We start from the raw sequence: 14,606 nt of genomic DNA on the forward strand, positions 1-14,606 counted from the left end.
GGAATGTGCTGACTTTCAGAATGGCTCTTTGTGCTATTTCTAGATTTAGCAAGGTGTTTTTATGTGTGTCCCCAAGTCGTTAAGCAATACACAGATAACGACTGACAAAGAGACAAATACACAGTTTTCAGCAGTTTTCCACCAATTTTTGAAAATATAAATTAATTTTCGTACTCTAGCCGTATGAGTTTCAATATGGGCCTTGACGTTCAAATACCTATTGTGATGCCTAAATATTTAATTGTGTTTGTGCTGCTAAGTTTAGGACATATATAGGTACTTTCTACCGAGCCAAAACAGTTATGCGCTAATATTGAATGTGATTTTAAAGTCAGTTGGGAGAGTGAGTTATAGGAAAAAGTCAAGTATTTTGTATTATCAGTGTTCAGGGTCGGTAAGTTGTGTCAAAGCCCGATTGGGCTAATGTGACTGACACATAGTCCAATTTTCGGCACTAAATAACAAAGCAGTGTCGTCAGCGTAAGATATTATTTTACTATTGTTTGGTAGGGGGAGGAGGCATAAATCATTAATGAAAACGAGAAAAAGCAAAGGTCCTAGTATACTTCCTTGCGGGACGCCATATTCGGCGATCACTTCCTCATTTACTGTATCATGTATCTTAACGCGCTGAGTCCTGTCAGTTAAATAACTTTTCAGAAGATTATGTGCCTGACCGCTTATACCCAAGTAGTATAATTTTTCGAGGAGGATTGTAATTGAGACTGTATCAAAAACCTTTGCGAGGTCTAGGAATATGGCTAAGCTCTTTTTTTTTAATGTTTGTGTCTTACAACGTAGTCAGTCAGTTCATGCACTGTGTCGTCAGTCGATTTGTTAGTTCTGAAACCGTATTGTGTAGTTGCCAGGAGTCCGTTCTTCTCTTAGTACTTTATTAGCCTATTATAGATAAGTCTTTCTAGGATTTTAGAAAAAGACGAAAGTATGGCTATGGGGCGATAGTTATCAAAGCAACTCTTATCCGCATTTTTATGAACCGGAGTAATAAGGGCCTTTTTTAATATATGGGGAAATATTCCTGTTACAAAGCACTGGTTGAATAAATACGTAAGTGGTGGTATTAAGTGTTGCTTGAATATCTTGATGAATGAACAGGGTATTTTGTCAATTCCAGTAGCACAGTCATTTTTCAGAGTCATGATGTTTTTTTCTACTTCAGATTCGTCAGTATCAAATAGGGTAAAAGAGCGCGAAATAGCCATGCTTGGAGGGCGCTGTTTTTTTCTTGTTTTAACCTGCATTTTGTATTTCTGTCTGTTCATATTTTCGTTTTACTTTCTTAAGTAAATTGTTAGAGTAATTACGATATCTGAAATAAGTTATTTTAAGAACTTCATTTTCGGGATTTTTCGTTAACTTTTTATGAAGATTATCACGATACCTTATACAGCGTAAAGGTCCAGGAGTAATCCATGATTTAATAATTTTATTTCGTCGTGATAACAAAGTGGTACGTGTATTTCTGTCAATAATTTTTGTTAAGGAAGAAATAAAATATCTGGTCCGTCCCAAAAGTATCGAACATTTTTCAGGAAAAATACTTTTATTGAACTTATCGGTACCATACATTAGTACTCTTCAAAATAACACCCTTCAGCATCGATGCACTTTTGTAGGCGAGTTTCCCATGCCCGGAAGGCCCCCTGGAAGACGTCAACGGGTAGGTCCTTCAGCGCCCTCGTCGTAGCTTCTTGGATGTCCTTAATTGTGCCCCAATGCTTGCCTTTGAGCTTCGACTTGATGCTGGGAAACAAGAAGAAGTCTGCCGGGGCGACGTCAGGACTGTAGGGAGGCTGCGGGACCAGCGGGCTTCGTCGGTCACCTCTTCCCTTCCGTCACGGAACATCTTGTGCCACTTCCTGACCGAGGATTCGGACAAGGCTTTGTCCTTGAAGGCCTGTTTAATCATCTCGTTGGTTTCCACAGTATTTTTGCCGAGTAGAACACAAAATTTCACTGCGTACCTCTGTTCTAACGGATCCGTCATCGCGCTACTTTTAAAAACTTCGACGAGGTGTCGTTTAGAGCTCTACGCGAACGCACGTCCTGCCGCTCCAGGTGCTCGGAGCCAACTGGGACCGATCGCGCTGTATCGGCTAGATCCCCCCACCACTTTCTGTTGCCAAGCGGAGCGCTTCCCGCCGTTCGGCAACACTCCCAAAAAAAATGTTCGATACTTTTGGGACGGACCCTGTATTCTGTTGATATATTCACGTCATTTGTATCGTAAATAGGCGCTAAGTGTAAGTTGTCTAGGTCATGTATCACTCCGGCATTTTGCAGCGTGGTCTGTTTGTGATAACGTCAGACTTATTATAACATTTTTACAGACACAATAATACAGAATTATGGTCAGTCACGGAAGAGTTTAATACTAAAGTTTTCATGGGTATATTAGTTCTGGCGAGTATATGATCCAAACAATTTTCCTTTCTGGTTGGAAGAATATGGGTCGGTAAATAGCCGAAGCAGGCTGCAAATGTTAAATATTCTTGTGAATTATGGTCAATATTTCCCGACTTAATGTCCATATTTAAATCACCAATCATATATATATTTTAAAGGGGTTAGATTTCGTAAAATATTAACAAGTGACTCTAAAAAGTTAGTAATATTGTGATAAGAAGGAGAACGGTAAATGGCCACTATCGGGGTATCGTTTCCAATCTTCGTAATGAGACAATTACCGTCTACAATGGCGGGTTCCTCTGTTATAATATTAGTAATATTTTTTTAATATATAAGGTAACACCATCATTTTGTAAAATATTAGTTTTTTTATTAGAATATGCGTCATATCCAGATAATTGGGGAGTGAAGGGTGCAAAAGATAACCAGCATTCAATTAATACAATTATATCGATATCAATATTAATCTGACTTAATAAGGTTACCAAACTATTAAAATTACAGTTAATACTACGGATGTTTTGTGATAAAATATTATGGCTACACTTGATATTAGGAATAAGCGTAGAACATCTTTCAGGGTCACACGTAAAAGATTCATATTCTAAGGAAGAGTCTATGTCATTTACAAAATCGTTTGTTACATTACACATTTCCGTGCTATATGGTCTTACTGTTTGTCGCTTTAGGCGCCCTCATAATCGATGTAGTTGAAATATCTAGCTTCAGCACTTTTTCTCGCTGGGCACAGCGTATCTCCCGTCTTGTGTTGGCCTGGCTTGTTGTACCGCTGACAAGAAGCGCACTTAGGTTGTTCTTGCAGTTTCGAGGAATCTTTAATTGGATGACCTACGCAGCCGCAGTGACCACAAGTGGAGTCGGCATCTCGACAGTATTTTGCAGAATGCCCATACTGCTGACATTTGTAACATCTAGTTACGATCGTGAAGTCTCTAACGGGGCAGGATGTCCAGTTAATAAACACTCGCTCCTGTTGGACGATCATGCTTCTGATATCTGCTGGTATTTCTAATATAAAGTTGCAATATGATGAGTCCTTTTTACCAGATTTGTGGCTCAACTTGATCGAGCTTAACAACTTATCGCGTTGCACTTGTGAATATTTGTCAGATATGTTCTGTTCAAATAGGCACTCCAGCACCTCATTCTCTGGAATAGAGGTGAGCACTCTTAATAATATTATATTTGGTCTCCTTTTAATTTTGTCTTCTACTTTTAGCCCTGAATTTATTAGTTGCTCGGATTGCTTCAGCTTCTCAAGGTCATCTTTTCCTTCAGCGCTTATTATAACACCTCCATGCTTAGTTTTCCTTATGCCTCGGATATGCATCTTCAATTCTTCGGGCTTAATTATGGTTTGGATGAGCTTTTTTGTGTCCTCGCTTGATTTCTCTTTATTTGTCGGATAAACAATAATGCTGCTGGTGGACGTACAATTGAGTTATACCCCTTTTTAACAACGTCCGCAAAAGATGTATTCTGTGCTGCTATCTTTGGAGCTGATCGTATGCATTCTTTCAAACCTTCAAGTTGGTCTTCAATTTGGACAGAGATTCCTTTCTGATCATTGTGGTTCTGGATAATTATTTGAGATGAAACGTATTTTTGCTTAAGGAACTGATATTTTACGGCTAACTGGGAAACTCCTCCCATAACGCTTATGCTACTTATTTTAAGTTTTTGTTCTGAATTGAGTTTACCATTTGCAATGCCGCATATATCGTTCAGGCATTGCTCGATTGAAGATAGCCACTTTTCTATTTCTGCAGTTGATACTGCTTCAATTGTTGGTATGGGAGTTGGGGCTTCTTCTACTTGTCGTTTCTGGGATGAGCTTCTGGTTGTCATCGTACTCCGATTAAATGGACTATCCATTTTAGAATCTAAATTCACTATAGTAATCTTAACGTAACACCAATAACCGCACGATCATCATGCGCTGACACAGATTTACGCGGAAGCTATATTGACACAGTTATTGAATTTATTGTTATTAAAATTTTAATACAATTTGCGGAAGGCACGTCCGCCTGCAAACGCGGCTAATATTCCTCTCAAAAGGAAATGCTCAAAGTGGCAACAATTCGATTCACTTGTCGCAGTTCTCGCGATATGAAAGTTTGTTTATGTAATTCATTGTTAAAATAATGTAATAAAGTAATAAATGTTATATTTAGCGTTATGGAATCAGTTAAATTAACTTTACTAGTGTCTTGTCTGTTAATAAGTGTTGTTTTAAGTTTCGCCAAGACTACTTTTCAAGATTTTTTAACAGTACATTTTTTGTTTTTTTCTTTACTATTTATTTGTATATGACCTCTTTAGTCCAATTCGATTATTATACTATGTACGCCTTTTACGAAAAAAGTTTTGTTAAGGTAGGTGATTTTTTAACTGGATTTACTAACAAAAATTATCACGCCTTGCCACTGGTACACATATAAATCTGAACGACATGCCACACGATGCATTGAAACAATGTCGACGGAATAGCTCGTGTGGCACTCACCTCGTTCAAATCAACGCAGTTATAATAATATATAATAATAACGCACACACTCAACATAGCCCCGCACTAGGGAAACCCTGTGTCGCGGGTGCCATGGACACACACATAGACAACCACAAATTACACCCAAACTCACGAGAGAAATAAATGTAGGCCATACAAATATTTCCCCGGCCCGGGAATCGAACCCGGGGACCTCTGCGTGGCAGTCCGGTATGGTAACCGTTCGGCCACGGAGGCAGTTAAAGTTGCGACGCCGCAAAACCGACGCAACGCCAGTGTGCCGTTACGTCTCTCACGATGACTAGCGGCGATGAATGCCGAAAAATCCAATACATCATGTCCATCTTTAACAAAAACGCACAGGCGAATTTCGAGAGCTCGATAACTTGACCTGTAGCTCAGTTGGTTAGAGCAGAGCTACGATACAGTGTGGTAATAGGTTCGAGTCCCATCGGGTTGAAGAAACTTTTTTGTGTATTCGATCTTTATTAATAATCATAACAAGAATTAAATTTATAAAAGAAATAATAATTTAATTACTTTTTAAACTGACGAAAACAGCTGTACGTTAGAAACGCTGTGTGGCTCTATAACGCTACAGTACCAAAATCGTTACGGACACCTGTGTGTCTCTAGAACGCGTGACGGGTTAATGGTGTTACCACACCGCCTAACCTAAAGTCGATGAATTAGAATGAGATCAGTCAACGCCTATCGACAGTTCCTATTACACTAAATCGTTAAGCTCGATTTGTCATTGTATGATGGAATGATCGAAAATCTATATAGACTCTTCTGCATTTTAAATGCTACTAAAGAATCCGCTGTATTTCCGGTGAATCGACCATCGGTCCAGAATCATTACGGACACCGTGTCTCTAGGACGCATGTCGGGCTAAGCTACATTACTACACTACACTACATTATATAATATGTTTTATTAATAATTAAAAAATCTTAAAACGTCTGTCCTCAAAAATTGGCCTTTTGCAAATTTGGCCTTATTACAATAAAACTGCGAAATGGCTTTTGATTTTCCTGAACACTTTTTTGTAACAGGCAATCCATCGAACTAATGGCAGAGTATACAAGGTAGGCATTTCCAAAGATATGATGTACCAAGCATCGGGCACTAGCAATGACTGGAGTCACGGAGTTGTCGGTATACCTTACTGCTACCTCATTGAACTCAGAAGCAAAAAAGACAGGTTATTTCTATTTTCTTCTTACATTAATGTTGTATTGAGAATTTTTACTTTAGGCACAGTACGTTACTTGGGTACCGTTGTGATATTCCTCTACATTTTCTTTATAGCATTTATTAGCAACAACATTTTCGAAATTTAATCTTATACAGGGTGACAACGGGGTCATGTGGCTGTGCAGTTAATACTTACCAGGGTTGTTGCTGATGCAGGTTTCATGCTGATTTTGTACCTTAACATCAGTGGATGCTGATGAGGTTGCTGATTTCATATGTATATTAAAAAAAAAGCATAAATGTACATCAGTCTATCTGTATGAAAATGGTTTCTATTTTCTTTGGTATTGTAATAAAATTTTATTTCAATGATGTTGTGATATTTATAAAAAAAGAATCAATCTGTCTGTTTAATCGTTGTGGAATTTTATCAAAGCTACATTTGCAGCTGAGCTGCTTTTTCGGCTTACCCTCTGTTTCTGGGAGGTTTCTAAATTATTCGTGCGCCTTTTAGGTCATATCACGGCTCGAAGTTCCGCAATACATATCAGTATCGATGAATGCGGAGGCTGATGCGGATGCGGATATTTTAATTTAAGCAGATTATCGGCGTATTCAGATGCAGATGCTGATTCACCCTTTTTAAGGCTTCCTTTCCACCAGAGATGTGCGAGGTAGCGAAGCAGTGTGCGAGGAAAAAATCCGCCAATAGGATTACTTCATTTTCCTAGGTTCGCTTAGCGCAGCTTCGGGGGAAAAGGGTTAGCCGAGCGAAGTGTTTATATATACAAAATAGCGAGAAATGTGTGCGAGGGATACGGGCGAGGAATGTGTGCAAACGGGTGTAGGAAACTAGAGCTACTGAAAGTATGACACTAACTGATACTGACATATCGCCACCGCTCACTCGACCACACCGTAGCCCGCGCATAGCTGAAAAGAGTTCGTAACGCATCCTCGCACAGCGTTGGTGTAAAACATCACACCGTTTCACAGTGCCACTACACATCCTTGCACCGCCTCGCCACTACATCTCTGGTGGAAAGGTAGCCTTAATCTCAAAAATGTCGGATCTAAGATTACCCAGAAGATATTACTTCATAGCAATTAAGGCCGCTGTTAATAATTTAATATTTAAATCATTTTATGTGCAATAAAAAATATTTCATATAATTCATTCATTCCTAATTTGATTCTATTCTTTTTGAACTTTAATTTACTCGTAAATAATCCACAATCATTTTCAATACATCACATAAATTTGTACATTGATGTTAAGGATAACAGATAAGTTACATGCAATACCTACCTGTTATTGTCTTTAGTGTCCCTCTTTAAGTGAGGATGCGCACAAATTTGGCCAATGCGCTGCATGTTCAATGCGCGCGTGTAGTTGAGTGGGCCTTTCTAATCACATCTCACGCAAGGCAAGCATAGATAGCGCGCGAACGGCACGCGAACCGATTGCTTTACGCATGCAGCTCGCGAGCCTTCGCGACGCATTCGCCAGATTTGTACGGCACGCTTAGGAATTTTCAGACTTGAAGACTATTACAACAAAAACAGTAAATGTAGATTCAAGGTGCCATGTGAAGAGATAGAAGAGACTGGCAACGAGATTTTAAACAGCTTGTTTGCGCTGTTGGAGTTCATCGACAGCTATCCAGAAATAAAATTGGTCGCCGAAAACCCTGGCTACGCCATTCCCAAAAGCACCACTGCATGGTAATATAATCACTCTCTAAATTCTAATACGAACGCAATAGTTCCAACACTAGGTAGCTGATTCTGATGAAGTGGAAAGATTCTTTTTTTTTAACATCAGGAAATCCTCAAGGATACCCTCCGGGGAAACGAATGGTTATATCGGACACATTCCGACTAAAACCTGACGTTGTTTCGACTTGTCGCTTTTCGGTGGGAACACTGGAACGTAATTCCGCTGTCTTAGGTGCCACCATTGGAGACTATTACACGAGAGTCTCGTGTGCCGAGACAGAGTGCACGTCATCCAGAGGTGGAAACAACCGAACTTCTCTGTCGGTAATCGCAAACTCTATCTGTAATTGATCTGCTGTAAGTCTGTTCGCCTCTAAGTTGCTTTAAATATTTAACTTTTACGTATGTGCTCTCGAATCACACTGCTTTCCTAGACTCTAAGGGTCGTATTCCAGAATTCTACTCAATGCCCAAGTCAGGATTTGAGCAGACTTGAGTATGATTTCAAGCACTGGAAAAACGACCCTAATGGCAAGGACTTGAGTATGATTTTCAGTGCTCACTGCAATACTCAAGTCCTGACTTGAGCATTGAGTAGAGTTCTAGAATACGACCCTAAGTCTTCGTGTAGTTTTTTATTCTTAGCTTTTCGCGATTATCGTTTCAAATTTACTTTTTTACAAAGTTTTTGACTTTTGACTTTAAAACCGGGACATTTATAAAAGGATAATTTGGAAACGGGAATAAGTACTAAAAGAGAGAGAAGAAAGGGATCAGCCGAGAAAATGAAACAATTAGTATAAATATAGAAGAAATATTTTTAAACTACAACAAAATGTATAGTAGGCATTCCAGAAAGCTTTTATTCGATTTAATAAATTAAAAAGAGCATTCTGTCAATCATCTGTCAAACAAACTGTAAACAAGCAATTTCCCTGAAATCATCAGTAAAAATACAAAAATATCGGATCTTTTTTTATAATTATTCATAAAACACATAAAATGGCACCGCTTATAGACGATCTATCCAACACTCAAGTTTGGGAAGTGAAATTAATAAACGATGAACAAAGAAAATTCATCAAAACCTTGGACTCCTCTGGAGGTGAGCAGACATCCTAGGATAAAGTAATTTCTGTTCGTGAACAAACTTTAACTCTTAAAAGTGTGAATCATTAATCTTTTGTTCAAACCTTTACAACTCCATGGTCGAAGATGGATCTCATTTCTGTCTATTTGTAATTGGATGGTTATTAGAATATCCTATTTTGCTCTTTTTTGTCTTTGAAATGTATCGGTAACTAAACAACAAATGTTTGGTAATGCAGCATTCTAGTCTACATCATTCACTATCTTAAAATATCCACCCTACGCCATGCCTACCCAATACTGTCTACTCTCGTACTTTACATTACTCTCCACAAATACTGCGCCAAAATTAAGAAAGAAATAAATAGTTACTGTTATTAATTACGTAAATTACAAAATCACGGCCTGAATAGTGGTCTGGATCAAATGTATGAACAATTTGCGAAAAATATGCGCTCCAAGCATATCATTCCAGGCTACAATAGTGACTGACGTTTGCGATGTAACTTTAGCCTTAAGGATTTAGTTTATCGGGTTATTTGTATTTTTGCAGTTCTTAACATTTGGAGGGAAGATACTCACGTGATGGACATCGAGGTGGAAGCTGATAACGCGCTTTCTGTGATCAGAAAGCTCAACGGGAAAGAGATACCCTATACAGTAGTCATTTCTGATGTCCACGCCTGTATTCAAGTTCAACAAACTCAAATTGTCGCTGCTGGTAACTTATTCAAAATGAACTTAAAGTTGTACAGTAACACATTGTTACTATTATCATCGCAATCGTTATGAAATCCATTTTAGCGCTGGATAGGAACAAAATAAAGTAATTTAATCCCTTAACTACTACATTTATTAGTAACAGTAGAGTTTCTCGTGGCGGATATTGCCCTTTGAGGTACTGTACCCACAGCCAAGCACTCATGTGAGCATTACTCCGTTCCAATTTTGAAGAGTAAAGTGCTGATCAATTATGTCTCAGGATGATGGGTGCAGTGGCAGTACCCCTCAAATCTTTGCGATTTAAAGTTCTTGAGTGGCACTGCAATTGGTATGAGTGGGCGTATCACTTCTCATCGTCTCTTCACTTGATATCATAAAATATTCTCAGAAACAGGTGCACTAATTAAAGACATATATGTATAATAGATAACCGGAAGATGTCTTGGAACCAGTATCATCGGCTGGATATAATTTATCATTTTATGGATGATCTGGCTACTGAGTATCCTAATATTTGTTCTGTCCATGAAATTGGAAAATCTGTTGAAGGCAGAACTATAATGGTTAGTGCAACTATCTTTAATTACAATCACAACCTATTGTTTTCTATTATTTTTTATAAAATAATATATAAAAGCGCATTTGACTTGCATCTCACCTGACGGAAAGTGACGATGAGGTCGACGATGGAGCATGCATACCTAAATAATGCCTATTCACTCTCGCCTTGAAAGGCCCGGGTTATAATGTTCAGGCAATAAGTCTGCACACAGAGAATTCCACTCCATAGCAGTTCGCCACATAAATGTCAAAAACGTAACGCTTCCTACAAATCTGTATAATATCCACAACACAGGGGTGGAACCCAAGCCTACGTCTAGTCCCCCAGCAACGGAAAGGAGAAAGCAGAATTAAATCGTGTAATTCCATTACACAGTCTCCGTGATATATCCTGTAGAATTCTTCATATTCTCGAAATCGTAGGGTTAACCTAGTTTCTCATTCCTTTAAATAAGTGGGCAACTAGACGCAGCGTAACATTTCATCCTTCTCTAGATATTCCATCAATTTATACAAAGCGATTTACTCGGTTGACGGTCATTATGCGTACAACTAAGTAGAACTCTTTGCCATATTCGGCATTCCTGAATTGTGTAACCTGAATATTCTTAAAGGTAGAATGAACTGTTATCTTCTAGACAAGCGTGTTTTATTCTCGTCCACATTTTCAATTTCTATCAAGTGAAATTGATTTGTAACGAAAATCTTAGGGTATAAAAGTTAACTTTATTCAAATTTCCAATTTGTTTCGTCCTTTCGCTTTTATTGAATTAAAATTAAGTACGTGCAACTATCTTATTTGGATTATTTCTCTTAATTTCTTCTCTATTAATTCGATCAGATGCTGAAGATATCAAATGGGCATCGAGACAACGTTGGTGTATGGATCGACGGCGGCATCCACGCCCGAGAGTGGATTACTCCTGCCGTGGTCACCTACCTCGCCGACCAAATCACTAAGAACTACAAAAATAATCTTCCGTACTTCACCAATAAAGACTGGTCCGTAGTAAAAAAAAACTTTAACCCATCTGTAGACGCGTATTGCAACTTACATATCAGTTTTAAGCTGCGCCAATGACATAAAATTGCTAAATCTTTAATCGTTTCTATCCCTGAGCCATTGGTTTACTTATGTTTTGTATTCGTAATACTTCAATAATGATCAGAAACATTAAATTTATTTAATTCCAGTACCGTTACAGGTATTTCCTTCCGGTCATAAATCCAGACGGATACGAATTTACGCATACTACTGACAGAATGTGGCGAAAGAATCGGCGAATTACCGGAAAAACGGTCGGCGTCGACCTTAACAGAAATTTCAGGTATCCACACACTTAGAATAATAACGCATAGAAACCTAGTCCGCACACGCTAAGTGAGGCAAATTGAAGCGCGCCAAAAGGGCCTACACGAGCGGGCGGGCCTCCAGTGCTCAAGGTCAACTTGCACCGCAAACAGATCAATAATTTTAGCTAAAAATGACGAAATGTGCGGTAAATGAGTGTAAAAATACGTCAGGCAAACATAAAATAGATACTAACATCACATTCCACAAGGCAGTAACGCGTTTCAACTTGTATTTTTATATAAATATTCACTAAAACCGAAAATTAACCTACTACTAAAACTAGCCTACATGAATTTGATTTTTGCCTCACTTGTGACAGTTCGTTTGATATGAAACTATCATTCTATGCGTTATTATTCAAGTCCACACATTCATAAAAAAAATATTGCACAGCCGAATGACCAATCTGCTTTTAGTTAAGAACGTCAGAAGCTCAATAACTACGGACACCAATGAAATGAAGTAGTAGATATATATTTTAAAATTGTATTAGTACTTATTGCTTTTTCCACTTAATCCTAAAATTCATCAAACTTATTTGGAACTACGATATTTTTTCAGTTACGGCTGGGGCAAAGATGAAGGTTCTTCAGATGAACCTAGTAACGTTTTCTTCAGAGGATCGAAACCGTTTTCAGAGCCAGAAACACTGGCAATTAAAGTAAGCAGAGTTTAGTGTTCTGAATCAGTTTTTTTTTAGTTGACCTTATTCTATTTTATTTATGTCTTTTGCAGAATGCTATAATGACAGCTGCTAATACCTTCAAGGTTTTCTTGTCGTTTCACAGCTACGGTGAAGTGATTCTCTTCCCATGGGGACACACTGACGAAGTCTGTCCAGATTACGTCAGCCTATTAGAAGGCGGTACTCTAATGTCCAAGGTACTATATTTAACTTCTAATACTTTCAAAACTTTCTTCTCACAGGAATCAGCGGCGTAGCTATACAACTGATTTATTACTCAAAAAACCATTGACATGGTATCACATACATTGTGTTGGTATTCCATACTCATTAAAATTTGTTTCACTTCCCACTTTCCCATGGTGCGGACCAAAATTTAGGATGGTCTTTAAAATGCACCTTCTAGAAGAATGTCATTGGTTAGACTCAACCATTCTTCTCATACTTACCACATTCATCTTCGACAGCCGTAATCATAATCCCACTTATACTATCAATGTGAATGTTTAAGTGTATGAAGTCAACGACAAGTACATCGGTTTTGTGTATTAAAATATTATTTTTTTCAGGCTATTTTCGAAACTCACGGTAGAACTTATAAAGTTGGTAGCACAAAAGACCTCATGTATTACGCGGCAGGCACAAGCATCGACTGGAGTTATGGAGAGTTGGACATCCCATTCTCATACATGGTGGAGTTAAGAGACAAGGAAAATAGGTTTCTCTTACCTGCGCATGGCATTTTAGATACTTCAGAGGAAATTTACAACGGGCTCATAGAACTAATGAAATACGTGGACCTAAAATCCGCAGGTAAGTCAGATTTGCATCAACATCTAATTCATAGCGTCTTTGACACTGAACTACAACCTTTACATTTTTCGAGATAGAATGCATTTCGATATCAATAGAATTGTGTAGACGACATAAAGTTGTAGTGTCATTCATGGATATGATAATATCCTATTGATATATTGGAATCATTTATTACATTCTGTATACTTCTTGCATTTAAACTGTCAAAGGGTTCACTGGTCTTTAACGAGCGGGTCGTAAGTAACTCTTAAATTTGGATTACAAGTATCATCACCATCATCATTATCACCTTGATTATCATCATCATTATTGATGATCAATAAAGATTAGTAGTACACTCGACGTAAAAATTATACCCAAAACTAACCATTTATTTAATTTTGTCGCAGTTTCTTCAGCTGTTAATTGTTCTGTGGCGACTGTCTTGGACGTGTAACGTAATTTGAAGATGAACAGCCTGAAGACGACAATGTTACGCAATGTGCTTTTTTGATGATTTCCCATCAAAATATTACAATTTCATATAGCTCCTTTTCACTAATGAGAACATAAAATCATGGTGTATTTGTAGACCATATTGTACTTTATAAGATAATTTTTATAAATATACTTTTGTACGTGTGAAAAATGTTTTCATTGTCATTCATACTTCAAAAGCCGATAATTCGAAAAAGAAACAAAAACGCACATTTATAGAAAAATTTCGGTAACTTTATTTACAGGTTTTGCATTATCTTATAATACAGTCAACAATTTCTTTAAACGTACGATTTGAAATTCACATTTATTTTATCTAACGTAAAAACACCTACCTATTGACAGTACACTAGTCTAACGAATTCGTATGCCACCTTACACGAGTTTACCAAGACGTGTCCACTTTATAACGGTTCAAACACTGAGGACGGTACACTAGCCGAACACCGTAAACTATTTCTTCCTGTATTTGCCATGAAACTGACTAATACGGACGCCAGACATCAACGGGTCTTTTATCAGAAGTAATAAGTGATTTGCTGCGCGTTCTAACTTGGTCGTTCCACTCAGGTGATGCTGGTCTCTTTTTCCCCGAGGCGTTAGAATTTGCCTCCTCTTCTCTGTCAGGACTTGAGTTAGAGTCTTCTTGAGGCGGAGGTGGCCTTAACCACCAGTCGTAGCCTCCGTAGAGTTGTGAGTACAGCCAAGCTGGAGGAGTAGGGAGGAGAGGGGAATTGAGAAATAGCTGAGCGGCTAAAGCGCTGTGGAAAAGACTGGATGGTGCAGGCAGTGGTTGGAGGGGCTTTCGAGTTCTGGTGACTGAAGTGAAAGCTCCAGGTCGGTCGTCAGGCGGGGGGCTGCTTGACGCGGTCACGGATATGTCGTCGTCCTGAGGTGAACCAGGCCGAGAGGTCGCTGGACTCGTTGTGCTGTGCGCGTGCATCGTCGTCGTGTTTTCTGACGCTATATCTAGACAACACAAATTTATATTAAATTATACTCTAGGTTCACAATTTTA

General features: G+C 38.4%; 2 protein-coding genes across 2 annotated transcripts in view; one reads left to right on the plus strand and one right to left on the minus strand.

The window, feature by feature from the left end:
• LOC113231549 overlaps positions 1 to 13,650 on the plus strand; it is a 28,006-nt gene extending 14,356 nt beyond the window's left edge. Inside the window, exons 7-17 of the mRNA XM_026465871.1 lie at positions 6,023 to 6,171; positions 7,704 to 7,889; positions 8,882 to 8,988; positions 9,526 to 9,693; positions 10,122 to 10,258; positions 11,098 to 11,258; positions 11,462 to 11,584; positions 12,172 to 12,271; positions 12,346 to 12,492; positions 12,865 to 13,108; positions 13,501 to 13,650. Coding sequence (XP_026321656.1) covers positions 6,023 to 6,171; positions 7,704 to 7,889; positions 8,882 to 8,988; positions 9,526 to 9,693; positions 10,122 to 10,258; positions 11,098 to 11,258; positions 11,462 to 11,584; positions 12,172 to 12,271; positions 12,346 to 12,492; positions 12,865 to 13,108; positions 13,501 to 13,547 — 1,569 coding nt within the window. The 3' untranslated portion in view covers positions 13,548 to 13,650. The remainder of the gene's footprint in view (positions 1 to 6,022; positions 6,172 to 7,703; positions 7,890 to 8,881; positions 8,989 to 9,525; positions 9,694 to 10,121; positions 10,259 to 11,097; positions 11,259 to 11,461; positions 11,585 to 12,171; positions 12,272 to 12,345; positions 12,493 to 12,864; positions 13,109 to 13,500) is intronic.
• Positions 13,651 to 14,072: 422 nt separating this feature from the next.
• Positions 14,073 to 14,606, minus strand: part of LOC113231410 (runt-related transcription factor 2) — a 57,187-nt gene continuing 56,653 nt past the window's right edge. The window contains exon 6 of the mRNA XM_026465720.1: positions 14,073 to 14,557. Coding sequence (XP_026321505.1) covers positions 14,073 to 14,557 — 485 coding nt within the window. The remainder of the gene's footprint in view (positions 14,558 to 14,606) is intronic.

This window comes from Hyposmocoma kahamanoa, unplaced genomic scaffold (genome assembly GCF_003589595.1).
Source record: "Hyposmocoma kahamanoa isolate Upper Pololo Valley unplaced genomic scaffold, ASM358959v1 65, whole genome shotgun sequence".
In the NCBI taxonomy this organism is placed as follows: domain Eukaryota; kingdom Metazoa; phylum Arthropoda; class Insecta; order Lepidoptera; family Cosmopterigidae; genus Hyposmocoma; species Hyposmocoma kahamanoa.